General features: G+C 48.8%; 2 protein-coding genes across 10 annotated transcripts in view; one reads left to right on the top strand and one right to left on the bottom strand.

Moving 5' to 3' along the window:
• Positions 1 to 14,488, bottom strand: part of CLSTN1 (calsyntenin 1) — an 833,174-nt gene that overhangs the window by 272,475 nt on the left and 546,211 nt on the right. The window lies entirely within an intron of this gene.
• The window catches only part of UBE4B (ubiquitination factor E4B), a 99,110-nt gene that overhangs the window by 60,801 nt on the left and 23,821 nt on the right, over positions 1 to 14,488 (top strand). For both annotated transcript variants that reach the window (XM_049775281.1, XM_049775280.1), the window contains 8 exons: positions 342 to 456; positions 3,052 to 3,135; positions 6,725 to 6,781; positions 8,091 to 8,207; positions 8,287 to 8,385; positions 8,752 to 8,865; positions 10,543 to 10,741; positions 12,175 to 12,313. In XM_049775281.1, the coding sequence (XP_049631238.1) occupies positions 342 to 456; positions 3,052 to 3,135; positions 6,725 to 6,781; positions 8,091 to 8,207; positions 8,287 to 8,385; positions 8,752 to 8,865; positions 10,543 to 10,741; positions 12,175 to 12,313 (924 nt within the window). The remainder of the gene's footprint in view (positions 1 to 341; positions 457 to 3,051; positions 3,136 to 6,724; positions 6,782 to 8,090; positions 8,208 to 8,286; positions 8,386 to 8,751; positions 8,866 to 10,542; positions 10,742 to 12,174; positions 12,314 to 14,488) is intronic.

Genomic DNA, 14,488 nt, shown 5'->3' on the forward strand with positions numbered 1-14,488 from the left:
AATAGATTGCATCTTGGAAACGTATCATCACATGTGCTAGGCAGAAAAGTGGGAGTTTGGGGCTGGAGAGATAGCATGGAGGTAAGGCATTTGCCTTTCATGCAGAAGGTCATCGGTTCGAATCCCGGCGTCCCATATGGTCCCCCGTGCCTGCCAGGAGCAATTTCTGAGCCTGGAGCCAGGAATAACTCCTGAGCACTGCCGGGTGTGACCCAAAAACCACAAAAAAAAAAAAAAAGTGGGAGTTTATGACAAAGAAGAGTGATGTTGACTCAAGGCCTTTGGAGGTATGGCCAGCATTCATGGCTGCCTCGGTCTCTTTTTCTTTCTCTGCACCCCAGGTCTATGCAGCAGTCGTCCTTCCTGGTACCCTATATGCTCTGTCGGAACCTCCCTTACGGCTTCACTCAGGAGCTCGTGCGAACCACTCATCAGGATGAAGAAGTGTTTAAGCAGGTGGGTTGGAGGTGGAGCTTTAACTTCTGCACCAAGGCAGGTTTCCAAAAGCACCAGAGGCAGAGAAGTTCTGTCCCAGCACCCTAAGCTCTTAACTCTCTGGCTCCTGGAACATATGCTTTGCATGTTGGAAGTTGGGTTTGATCCACAGCCCCTCCCTGGAACCCCCTAACATCCAGCCACGTGTAGTCCCTACACCCTGCTGGGTGAGGCTCCCAAACAAATCTTCATATTGCATTTGGTAGAGGACACATTTTGTTTTGTTCTTTAAGTTTTTTAAGTTTTGGGCCACATCCTGCAGTGCTCAGGGGGTTACTCCTGCCTCTGTGCTCAGGAGTCACTCCTGGTGGTGCTTGGAGTGTGTGTGTATGGGGATTATATGGGATGCCAGGTATCAAACCCTGGTTAGCTGCATGTAAGGCAAGTGCCTCACCCACATTACTATCTCTAACCCCAAGCACATATTTTGCCTATCATTGTTTGGGTTTGTTTCTGTTTTGGTGTTTTGGCCCTCACCTAGCAGTGCTCAGGGATTATTCCTGGCTCTTTGCTTGGGCCACCAACCATTTGTGATGCTAAGTATCAAAGCCTGGTCAGCTGTGTGCAAGGCAAATACTTGACAGTGTGCTATCATTCTGGCCCCTTGAGCACACATTCGGACTGTCCTAATTGTCCCTTCCACATACATAGTGTCTCCATCTCTAATTATGTATTCTCTCTCTCTCTCTCTCTTCTCTCTCTCTCTTCTCTCTTCTCTCTTCTCTCTCTCTCCCTCCCTCCCTATACCCATACCCATACCCATACCCAGCAGCACACAAGTTACTCCTGGCAGGCTCTGGGGACCATATGGGATGCTGGGGATCGAACCTGGGATGTATGTGCAAGACAAACGCCCTACCAGAACAATAGTTCTGGCCCGTGTTCTTTCTCTTTCGACAGTGTCTTGAGGTTCTTAATGAACAGGTCTTTTGTAAGCCCTTTTGAAATATATTATGAAGGAATTATCTTGGGTGTATTTAAAGAAATCATTTTCTTAATTTCTTTCTCACTCTTTGAAGCACCTAGAAATGCAATCAGGTGTTGGATATTGGCGCTGTGACCTGTTATTTGTTGTCAGTAGTTGGATATTGATTTTTTTTGTTTTTTGTTTTTTTTTGGGCCACACCCTGTGACGCTCAGGGGTTACTCCTGGCTATGCACTCAGAAGTTGCTCCTGGCTTCTTGGGGGACCATATGGGACGCCGGGGGATCGAACCGAGGTCCGTCCTAGACTAGCGCAGGCAAGGCAGGCACCTTACCTCCAGCGCCACCACCCGGCCCCTGGATATTGATTTTGTATTGTGCTCACTGGTATTAATAGGTTATGTCAGAGGAAACTTAAATCATCTCTAGATGACAGTTCCGCTTCTTTCCCAGTCTAGATTCCTCTTTTTCTTTTTCTTTTTCATGATCTAACTGCTCTGGCTAAGTCTTCTAATACCAGGTGAGATGAAAGTGGGAGGAACAGACAACCTTATTTTATTCCTAACTTCAAAGAAAAAGCTTTTGATATTTCCCCATTGAAAATGATATTTTAGGACCAGAGCAATAGCACAGCGTGTAGGTCATTTGCCTTGCATGTGGCTGACCCGGGACCGAATCAGGTCCCCATATGGTCCCATCTAGCCTGCTAGGAGTGATTTCTGAGTGCAGAGCCAGGAGTAACTCCTAAGCACCTCTCTGGGGATGGCTCAAAACCAACACAAAAAAAAAAAGAAAGAAAAAGAAAAATTATGCTTTAAAGGCCTTGTTCTCTATTATTCTTATCAGTTCTTCTTTTGGGGAGGGGCCCACACCTGTGCTCAGGGCTTACTCCTGTCTCTGTGTTCAGGGAACCCTCCCGGCGGTACCCCAAGGGACCAAACCTGGGTCACCTTCAGTCAGGGAAACGCCCTCCTCACTGTCCTGTGGCCACTCCAATCCATGTTCGCTCCTTCGCTCCCCATGATCTGGTTCACAGTGGCAAGTCACGCCAGAGTCTCGGGTGACAGTGATGTCTCTCAGTGGACGTGCAGTCACAGGGCAGGGGCAGCCTGTGATGTCCTGGGAAAGTCTTTGTGTCTTTTCTTTCGAGCTGACTTGTAATGTCACTGTTGGTATCCTCAAGGTGAGGCTCCACGTCTGGGGCTGGTTCTCATGTATGTTGACTGCAGAACACAGTAGACCTCACTCTGTTGAGGTATCAGGCAATGAGGATGGGGAGATACCAGAGATCCAACTTGTGGCCTCACATGCAATGCAAATGCTGGACCATTGAGCCATCTCTGACCCCCAGTCATAACATTGTATATCATCCCAGAATGAATCCCAGCTGCTTCCAGACTGACAGCAGGCCCCAAGCTTTGTGAGTTCCTGTGACATCAAACAGCGAGCTCCTCCAGCAGGATTTCTGGGGTCTTGAGGAATCCCAGAGCTGGAAGGACTCTCTACTTTTTGATAACAAATGGGGTCTTTTGGGGGCTGCAGGAGGGCACCTGGGCCCTGGGACAGGATGCAGTGTCACTCAGTGAGTCCATCTTCAACTTCTCTTCCTATTGTGGTTTTTATTCCTTGTAGATCTTTATCCCCATTTTACAAGGCCTGGCTCTAGCTGCCAAAGAGTGTTCCCTGGACAGCGACTACTTCAAATACCCGCTCATGGTAAGACCGAGCCCTTAGCCGTGAGACGCAGCCCCCGTGGACAGTTGGCACCAACCCTGTTCTCTAGACCGCATCCCACCCACCTCTGTGTTGATGCTGGATGTGTTGTGAGGTGCCCTAGCATTGCCTGAGTGGTCCTGGATACTCAGCACACTGTTGAGACGGCTTCGACTTCCGGGGAACCTGGGGGAGTGAAGCTGGTTCATAGAGGCCTTCCTACTCCGCCTGGGGGCATCATCCATATTGGGGATAGAATGTTTTTGGCTTTGTTCTGGGACCGTGCTCAGTGCTTGGATGGGGAGAGGGTGTTCCTGCCTGGAAGGTCTCAGGGTGGTGCCAAAAATGGATCCTGGGTTCCTGCCTATATTGTACCCCTTTAAGCTCGCTCTCTGTACCCCATATATATTTGTATATGCTTCTAAATATGTACTATATACAATATTAAATTTAATACAAATACTAAATAACCACATACAATATTGAGTCTTTAATATAGACATTAAATATTGTATGGGCCCGGAGAGATAGCATAGCGGCGTTTGCCTTGCAAGCAGCCAATCCAGGACCTAAGGTGGTTGGTTCGAATCCCGGTGTCCCATATGGTCCCCCGTGCCTGCCAGGAGCTATTTCTGAGCAGACAGCCAGGAGTAACTCCTGAGCACCGCTGGGTGTGGCCCAAAAACCAAAAAAAAAAAATATATATATATATTATATATAAATGTTTATAAGTATGAATATATTATACATATTAAAAGTTGGGGGGCACACCTGGTGGCACTCGGGGGGCTACTCCTGGCTCGGCATTCTGAAATTCCTCCTGCCAGGCTCTGGCGACCATATGAGCCGCTGGGTATCGAACCTAGGTTGGCCATGTGCACGGCAAACGCCCTTCCCGCTGTGCTATCACTCCAGTCCCTGTTTTTTTCGAGATGAGAGACAGATGATTAGGAAGAGGCAGTTGTATTAAGGAAAACAAATACTGTTCTTTTTGGAGCTATACCTGGCAGTGCCCAGTGGTGCTCAGGGCTTACCCCTGGCTCTGCACTTAGGGATCACTCCTGACAAGCTCAGTGGAGTCTCCGGGGTGCCAGATCCCATGGGAATTGAACTGAAGTTGGCCCCGTGCAAGGCAAGCGCTCTGCCAACTCTTATGTTCTTTCCCTCCCTCGCAGGAGTTAAGTTTATAGATCTAATGACAAATGTTCCAGTTGCTGGGATTTTCTTTCTCAGGGATGGACTGGGATGGACCTGTGAGCATGTCCCTTCTCTCAGGCGCTGGGGGAAGCCTCTCATGCTTGTGTCTTTGCTCCCCGCAGTTCCCCAAAAGCTCCAGGTCTGGCCTCTTTTTGTTCCAGTGACTGGAATATTTGAATTCACTGTTTGAAAAGCACTTGCTTAGACTACTGTTTTCACAGCCTGCAAAGGCTGCTGGTACCTCAGAACGTTTCCTTCAGGTTCTCTTCCATGAAAAAGGCTGAGATGTTGAAAGCTGGCCATGCACCCCAGGCATACTGGTGGTGTAAGGTCACTTGGTTGTAATTTTATTTTATTTTATTTTTGATTTTTGGGCCACACCTGGCAGCTCTAGAGTTACTCCTGGTTCTGCGCTCACAAATCTCCTCTGGCAGGCTCAGGGGACCAAATGTGATGCTGGGAATCGAACCAGGGTTGGTACAGGGTTGGCAGCTTGCAAGGCAAATGCCCTACCGCTGTGCTATCTCTCCGGTCCCTTGGTTGTAATTTTAGTCCAGGGAGTACTGGCAGAACGAGCCACCTAGAGTTCAGAAAGCGAATTTCAGAGCAAAAAGGTCTGTGGGGAAGTCCCTGTGTAGTAAAAATAGACACATTTCTCTTCATGGTTTTTTTCTTCTTAGTAAGAAACAGTGTCTGAACAGCCCGGATCAGAGTGCCTAAGAACAGATGAGTGGCTAAAGTAACAGTGGTACATCTATACAATGGAATAATATGCAGCTGTTAGAAAGAGTGAAGTCAAGAAATTTGCTTGGGGCCGGAGAGATAGCACAGCGGTAAGGCATTTGCCTTAGACGCAGAGGGCGGTGGTTCGAATCCCAGTACCCTATATGGTCCCTCAAGCCTGCCAGGAGTGATTTCTGAGCATAGAGCCAGGAGTAACCCCTGAGCGTGGCCAGGTGTGACCCAAAAACCAAAAAAAAAAAAAAAAGAAGAAGAAGAAGAAGAAATTTGCTTGGGACCGGAGAGATAGCATGGAGGTAGGGCATTTACCTTACATGTAGAAAAGCAGTGGTTCTAACCCTGGCATCCCATATGGTCCCCCGAGCCTGCCAGGAATGATTTCTGAGTGTAGAGCCAGGAATAACCCCTGAGCACTCCTGGGTGTGACCCAAAAATAAAAAAAAAAATTTTTTTTTTTGCTTATATATGGATGGATATGGAGATTATTATGCTGAGTGAAATGAGTCAGAGAGAGGGAGGGACAGACCCAGGATGATTGCACTCACCCTGTGGGATATAAGGAGGGCAAAAAAGATAGTGTGGTAATAATATTCAGGGACGATAGAGACAAGGGCTGAGAGGACACAGTCCCCAGGAGGAAGCTTGTCACGGAGAGCAGGGGACACAGTGAGGGCAGGGAAGTGAGCACTAGGACAGTGAGAGCTGAGAATGAGCACTCCATACAAGAACTGGATGCTGAAAAGGGATAAATTGATATGCACGGTACCCCTTCAGGAGCAACACTGCAAACTACAGTATTTAAAAGGGAAAAAAAAAGGAGAGAGAAAGACAGAAGAAAAATAAATGTTTGTCCCAGAGGTAGGCAGGGGGGAGGGAAACTAGGGCCACTGGTGGGAGGAATTGTGCCCTGGCGAAGAGGGTTGGACATTCTCTGACTGAAACGCAATCAGAACGACTGGGTGTCTCACAGTGAATTAAATTATTTATTTTAAAAAAGGATACAAGGAAAGAAATAATTTAGGGAAGTGGTACCCAAACTCTCCTATGAGCATATCTCTGAGGAACCTTTTTTGTTTTGTTTTGTTCTGTTTTTTTTTGGGGGGGGGTCACACCCGGTAGCGCTCAGGGGTTATTTCTGGCTCTGCATTCAGAAATTGGTCCTGCAGGCTCAGGGGGACCATATGGGATGCCGGGAATCGAACCAGAGTTTGTCTGGGGTTGGCTAAGTGCAAGGCAAACACCCTGCCGCTGTGCTATTGCTCTGGTCCCTCTGAGGGACCTTTGATTCATTGTGCAGTGTGACTTGGTTGATGGGAAGAAGCTATGGCATTTGGGGGTGCGGGGTGCTGTGGCTGCCGAGCTTCCATGTCACAGTTTCTGAGGAAGCAGGTCTAGGTCTAGGTCCATGTGATCATGGTGTCACTGGTGGACAGGTCTGCAGCTTTCCTCCTCCATGGGGGGCCCTCTGCTCCACATCCCCCCATTGAAGCCTCGGTGAGCCCCTGTCCTTTCCTGCCACACCTCTCCTTTCTGGGCACCAGCTTGTGTCATTAATCCTTGGAGTTGGTGGCGTTGCTGTTTCTGCCAGTAGGGAAGAGGGTGTCGGTGCCAGCAGGGAGAGGCCCTCACTGACCAAGTCTGATCTTCCTTCCAGGCTTTAGGGGAACTCTGTGAGACCAAATTTGGGAAGACTCACCCCGTGTGCAATCTGGTAAGTGCCTTCTTCAGTTGCCTGATGGGAAGAAATCCCAGGAGGACACCTCTGCGGCCATTCAGTCAGTGCCCAGTGTGAGGGGCACCCCCAACCCCACCCTACACTGTTCTTGTGTATTCTTGGACTATGCCAAGCCAGAGGTCCTTCCAGGGATGAAGTTACTTCACATTTTGGGAAAAATCTCAAGAGTCATTGACAAGTTACACCAGGGAGTTCTGAGGGAATATTTTTTGTTACTTGTTTTTGGCTACACTAAGTACTGCTCAGGGGTTACTCTTGGCTCTATACTCAGAAATTACTCAGAAACTATTGGCAGGCTCAGGGGACCCTAGAGGATGCTGGGAATTGAACCTGGGTCCTCCACTTACAAGGCAATTACCCTCCCTGCTGTGCTCCATCCCTGCCCGGGGTGGTGGGGTACTTTTTACTCACATCCCAGGCAGTGCACAGATAGTTTGATTTTATTTTATTTATTTTTTTAGTTTTTGGGTCACACCCAGCGGTGCTCAGGGGTTACTCCTGGCTGTCTGCTCAGAAATATCTCCTGGCAGGCACGGGGGACCATATGGGACACCGGGATTCGAACAAACCACCTTTGGTCCTGGATCGGCTGCTTGCGAGGCAAACGCCACTGTGCTATCTCTCCGGGCCTGATAGTTTGATTTTAACCCCTGAAAAATAAAAATCTGGGGCCAGAGCTGTGGCACAAGCAGTAGGGCGTTTGCCTTGCACGTGGCTAATCCAGGATGGACCTCGGTTCAATCCTCCGGCATCCCTTATGATCCCCCAAGCCAGGAGCGATTTCTGAGCGCAGAGCCAGGAGTAAACCCTGAGCATCACCAGGTGTGGCCCAAAAGCAAAAATAAATAAATAGGGCCCGGAGAGATAGCACAGTGATGTTTGCCTTGCAAGCAGTCGATCTAGGACCTAAGGTGGTTGGTTCGAATCCCGGTGTCCCATATGGTCCCCCGTGCCTGCCAGGAGCTATTTCTGAGCATAGAGCCAGGAGTAACCCCTGAGCGCTACCTGCCCCCCAAAAAACTAAATAAATAAAAATAAAAATCCTAGATCTGGGGATGGCATGCCAGTGGCCAAATGTCACATGACCTGGAAGTTACCTTGATGATGAACTTGTCTGTCCTCCTTGTAATGAGGGGGTCAGCATAGCCGAGGAAATGCAGAGGGGGTCTCAGGGAGGGTGGTACGTGCCGTATCAGCTGACCAGCCAGGTTGTTCACTGCCATTTTGCTGCATCTTCCTCTCCTGTTTCTGTTTATTGACTTATTCTTATTTTCTTTTTACATAGGTCGCTTCTCTGCCACTGTGGTTGCCTAAGTCCTTGAGCCCAGGCTCCGGGCGGGAGCTACAGAGACTCTCCTATCTGGGGGATTTCTTCAGCTTCTCAGTCTTTGCTGAGGACGATGTAAGTGCTTTGTTTGCATTTCACGTTCACAAATCCCTGATGTCGCAGTCACCTTATAGCTTGGCTTTTCTTCCTGCAGGCTAAAGTGGTGGAGAAATATTTCTCAGGGCCTGCCATAACCCTGGAGAACACGCGTGTGGTCAGCCAATCGTTGCAGCATTACTTGGAGCTGGGACGGGTAGGTGCCCACAGAGCAGCCTCGAGCCGACTGAATTCCTGTGATGGAGAAGCAGCTGCCTTGTAGCCTCTGGGCTGGATAGAGCCGAGTTCATCTCAGGCCTGTCCCAGAGGGGCTTTGTTTGTAGCCAGTCTCTTACTGTTTATTGCCATCACTCCACCTTCTGTTTTCCTGCACTTCTGTTTCACCATTGAATACTGACCAGGCTTTTGTGCCTTTTGCTCTGAGGCTGGAGAGAGTTTGGGAGGGAGAAGCATTTGTAGCCAGGAAGAAGCATTTTCAAAAACAAAGTTCTCACTCTCTTTCTCTTTGTGTGTGTGTGTTTTGTGTTTTGTTTCTCTCCTTTCTTTGTGGCACGAACTGCAGCAAGAGCTCTTCAAGATCCTGCACAGTATTTTGTTGAATGGGGAGACGCGGGAGGCCGCTCTGAGTTATATGGCAGCTGTGGTCAACGCCAACATGAAGAAGGCCCAGATGCAGGTAGGCGGCAGCGGCGGGGAGCTGGCTCGACCTTTGCCGGAGCCATCAGAACTTATGCTGGGACACAGACGGGTGGTTCCCTGGGTCATCAGCTGTGGGACAGGTCAGTGAGGGGGCAGGTTGCAAAAAGGATTGGAAGTGGTACAGGGCGAAGGGAGAATAGAAGTGATTTTGAAGTCAGTGCTGGAATGTTCTCAGAGGATGTGGTGTGCGGTATAACCTGACTAGGCTGCCCTGCATTATGGAGTTGCTTGGAAACCAAGCGTTTTTGGGTGCCCATGGAAGGGAAGAAGCAAGGGCTTGGGGAGCAAACCCAGTAGTGCTCATGGATTCCTCTTGGCTCTGCTCAGTGATTATTTCTGGAAGGCTCAGAATCTTCTGCTGTGAGCTGGAGAGAAGTACAACAGTAGGGCGTTTGCCTTACATGCGGGCCCGGTTCGATTCCCAGCACCCATGTGGTCCCCAGCCTGCCAGGAACAATTTCTTTTTTTTGGGTCCAGGAACAATTTCTTTTTTTTTTTTTTTTTTTTTTTTTGGTTTTGGTTTTTGGGTCACACCTGGCAGCGCTCAGGGGTTACTCCTGGCTCTATGCTCAGAAATTGCTCCTAGCAGGCTCAGGGAACTATATAGGATGCCGGGATTCAAACCACTGACCTTCTGCATGAAAGGCAAACGCCTTTCCTCCATTCTATCTCTCCGCCACCCCCACCCCCACCCCCCCGGATCAATTTCTGAGCGCAGAGCCAGGAGTAACCTCTGAGCGCTGCTGGGTGTGATCCAGAAATCAATCAATCAATAAATAAAGTTTAAAAATATTTTTTAAAAAAAGAAAAAGAATCTTCTGCTGTTTAGAGACCATGAAGGGACCAGATTAGGGCCTGCCTAAGTGAGGAAGACCTAGACCTGGTCTTAGAGGACAGACCCCGGCCTGGGGATTCCACCAGAATAATGAAGTCTCTGGGCCCCAACCTCCTCGGTATCTAGTGGGGATCATTGTGAGTCTCTTGGGGATGAACCTTTGTCTTGACGGAACCATTCATGAGGAGGCATGAGGGGAGCTAAAGAGAAGAAGATTGCGTCTGCTTATTTCTGAGGGTTTTAGGGGAGCTTGAATCATTTCAACTCTGGGAGCCTTTTCCCCTGAACTCTCAGGGATCCAAAGAAAGTCCCATTAGAAAATGGGGCCGGGTAGGTGGCGCTGGAGGTAAGGTGTCTGCCTTGCAAGCGCTAGCCAAGGAAGGACCTCGGTTCGATCCCCCGGCGTCCCATATGGTCCACCCAAGCCAGGGGCGATTTCTGAGCACATAGCCAGGAGTAACCCCTGAGCGTCAAACGGGTGTGGCCCAAAAACCAAAAAAAAAAAAAAAAAAAAAAGAAAATGGGTGAAAGTTCTGGAGAGATAGCACAGCAGGGAGGGTGATTGCTTTGCACATGGCCGACCTGGGTTCTATTCCGGCATCCCATAGGGTCTCCTGAGCCTGCCAGGAGCAATCCCTGAGCACAGAGCCAGAAGGAACCCCTGAGTGCTGCTGGATGTGGCCAAATAATCAAATATAAATAAATAACTAAAAGCGGGGAAGCCAGTTGCTGCCAGAGACAGGGCAACACCCCTTCTTGTAACGTGGGCTTAGGCTTCCTGCCCAGCTCCTCCTCCTAACTCTTCTTCCTCTTCCACAGGCCGATGACCGGCTCGTGTCGACAGACGGATTCATGCTGAATTTCCTCTGGGCGTTGCAGCAGCTGAGTACCAAGATCAAGTTGGAGACAGTAGATCCCACATACATCTTCCATCCACGCTGTCGGATCACACTCCCCAGTGATGAGACTCGGGTCAACGCCACAATGGAGGACGTGGCCGAGTGGCTGGCTGAGCTCTGTGAGTGGACAGGCTGCAGGCATGGAGCTTGGCCTGGCTGGGGTGCTCCTCCCCTGCTCCACATATGACTTTGGGAATTAGAGAGACACTGTAAGAATGAAAGTGTCATGGAGCCAGAGTCATAGCACAGCGCGGAGAGCATTTGCCTTGCACATGGCTATCGCAGGTTCTATCCTCAGCATCCCATAGTGTCCAGAGTACAGAGATAGGAGTAACCCCTGATCACTGCTGGGTTTGGCCCCAAAACAAATGATTTAAAAAAAAAAAAAGAATGAAGTTTTTAGGAAGTTCGGACCAAGTTCCTACCCAGGTCACAGAGAGATGAAGCACACACAGGAAGAAATAAACTAATCTGAGTTACAAATAGATATATTGGAGGCCGGAGAGACAGCACAGCGGTAGGGCATTTGCCTTGCACGCAGCCGATCCAGGACGGACGGTGGTTCGAAATCAGCATTCCATATGGTCCCCCGAGCCTGCCAAGAGCGATTTCTGAGTGCAGAGCCAGGAGTAACCCCTGAGCGCCGCCAGGTGAGACCCAAATACCAAAAATAAATAAATATATATATATAAAATTATAATTAAAAATAGATATATTGTTTTACACACATAGGTGTGGTAAAACTGATTGCAGCGGCTTCATTTTTATGTATAATTTACATATAATAAAATTATGTAAAGTATTATAAAGTTATATAAAAAATAAAATTATCACAAACTATGTACTGCCTTCAGATGGGTTGTTACTACGTAACATTTTATTTTCTTTTTAAATTCTGAGTGAGTGTGGCTGGCCTGTATGATGCTCAGGGCTAATGTCCTACTTACTCCTGTAGTAGCTCACTGACCCCCAAATACGAAATTTTTTTTTTTTTTTTTTGGTTTTTGGTTTTTGGGCCATACCCGGCGATGCTTAGGGGTTACTCCTGGCTGTCTGTTCAGAAATAGCTCCTGGCAGGCATGGGGGACCATATGGGACACCGGGATTCGAACCAACCACCTTTGGTCCTGGATCGGCTGCTTGCAAGGCAAATGCCGTGGTGCTATCTCTCCGGGCCCCCAAATACGAAACTTTATTATTTTTGTTTGGTTTTTGGGCCATAACTGGCGATGCTCAGGGATTACTCCTGGCTCTGCCATCGAGGTCACACCTGATGGTGCTCGGGGGACCATATGGGATGGCGGGGATCAAATTTGGGTTGTGCAAGGCAAACACCCTCCCTGCTATGCTATGGCTTCGGCCCCTGAGGCCCCATATTTATCTTGCTGGAGTTCATTGGAATTTTATTTCTTAAGACCAGTGTTGAAGCTAAAAGCCAGAGTGTCCTATAACTTCTGCCAAGGTCCAGTGGGCAGTTTGTTGGCTTCTTCTGCCTTCTGCCCCTTTCATTGGGTCACGTGATTTGTTTTCCTCTGTTGGGGTCTATGCCTAGATGGAGACCAGCCGCCGTTTTCTGAGCCGAAATTCCCCACGGAATGCTTCTTTCTCACCCTGCACGCCCACCACCTCTCCATTCTGCCCAGCTGCCGGCGCTACATTCGCAGACTTCGTGCCATTCGGGAGCTGAACAGGTACGTGCCAAGTCCCAGGCAGTGCCACCCGGTCGTGCCAGAGCCTGTGACTCTGCTTCACGGCTTCCGGCCTAGCTGCTACTGTTCCATGTCTGTCTGGCTCCTCTTTGGCCTCTATATCCACTGCCTGAGACCGGGTTGAAGTGAGTTTCCTGCTGTCAATGAGCGGGGTGACAGGGTTTCTGCTCATTCGTATCACTGACCGTGTAGAATGAGGTTTGGGGGCCGGCCAGGCTTTGTTGGGGCTCCAGGGTCTGCTCCCTACATGCAGAATATGAACTCAGGTTCCTAGAGGAAGCATTATTTTTTCTTTTTAAACTTTTTCTTTTTGGTTTTGGCCCATTCTCAACAGTGCTCAGGGGTTACTCCTGGCTCTGCACTCAGGAATCACTCCTGGCAATGTACAGGGGACCCTATGAAGATGCCGGGAATCGAACCCTGGTCAGCCACGTGTATGGCAAACACCCTTCCCACTGGAATATCTCTGTGGCCCCTTCACTTATTTATATTTTTATATATTTGGTGAAGGACTTCCTGAACAGCACTCAGGGTCTCCATTGAGGATTCAGGCTGGCTAATGAGTTCAAGGGCCAGAGGGGCCATGCAACTTGGTCCTGCAGTGCCGGGGTTACCCATATACCTGGAAATGTGGGAACCCTCTAGAGCTGGGGTCCTCAAACTTTTTAAACAGGGGGCCAGTTCACTGTCCTTCAGACTGTTGGAGGGCCAGATTATAGTAAAAACAAAAATTATGAACAAATTTCTATGCACACTGCATATATCTTATTTAGCAATGAAGAAACAAAACAGATACAAATACAATATGTAGCGGGCCACATATTGTATTTATTCCCATTTTGTTTCTTCACTTCTAAATAAGATATATGCAGTGTGCATAGAAATTTGTTCATAATTTTTGTTTTTACTATAATCTGGCCCTCCAACAGTCTGAAGGACAGTGAACTGGCCCCCTGTTTAAAAAGTTTGAGGACCCCTGCTCTAGAGCTATGCCTGTCTGTGTTTAGGGGACCTTGTGGTGTAGAGACCCTACCCCAATGGAGCCCCTGATTTTCACAGGGTTAAATCACAGGTTAAAATCGCTCCTGGCTGGCTCGGGGGACTCCATGCTGGGGATTGAACCTGGGTCGGTCACATGCAAGGCAAATGCCCTACCTGTGCGATTATCCCTCAGCGCCAAATTTCAGATATTTTTTTTTTCTTTCTTTTTTTTTTTTTTTTTTTTTTGGTTTTTGGGCCACACCCTGTGACGCTCAGGGGTTACTCCTTGCTATGCGCTCAGAAGTTGCTCCTGGCTTCTTGGGGGACCATATGGGACGCCGGGGGATCGAACCACGGTTCGTCCTAGGCTAGCGCAGGCAAGGCAGGCACCTTACCTCCAGCGCCACCGCCCGGCCCCAAATTTCAGATATTTTTGGGATACATTTATCTTTGGTTATTAGTGTCCTGCTAACTTGGATTGTGATTAGAGGCCTTATTTTCATATGTGTCCTTTGAACCTTATTGGAGTAACTTCATAGTCTAATTGCTTTAGCCACGGGGGACCAGGAGCTTTTAGTGGGTGTGAAGAGTGAGATACCCAACCCCCAGGGTCCTCCAGGACAATCAGACTACATGTGGCTGCTGAGTCATTTTCTCTCTTTTTGTGTTTGGTTTTGGGCCACATCCAGCTGTGCTCAGGGCTTACTCCTGACCCTGCACTCAGGTCATTTCAGGAGGATTTGGGGGACTATATGGATGTCAGTGATGAAATCTGGGTATTTGGGGTAATGGATTCTGCAAGTTTCCCCCATGTTGTTTCCTTGGGTTCTTGGCCCCCTGGTCTTTGCCATTCACATGCCAGGCCCCGAAGGCCTTGGTGCATCTGGGTCCTGGATATGGATACTCAGGCTCACCGACTTCTGGAGCCCTTCATCTGCCACCAAGGCTGCTTCCTTCTCCTCTTCCTCTCCTGCTTTTCCTTTTCATCAACCTTTATCACCAACACTCTTCCATTCCCATCTCCATTACTCCTGCTGTTTCCTCCCCAGCAGAGCCTCAGGCTCCCAATTCTTTTTTTGTTTTTGGGCCACATCGGTGACTTTCAGGGGGACCATATGGGATGCCAGGGATTGAACCAGGTTCGTCCTGGATTGCCTGCATGTAAGGCAAATGCCC

This window comes from Suncus etruscus, chromosome 6 (assembly GCF_024139225.1).
Source record: "Suncus etruscus isolate mSunEtr1 chromosome 6, mSunEtr1.pri.cur, whole genome shotgun sequence".
Lineage (NCBI taxonomy): Eukaryota > Metazoa > Chordata > Mammalia > Eulipotyphla > Soricidae > Suncus > Suncus etruscus.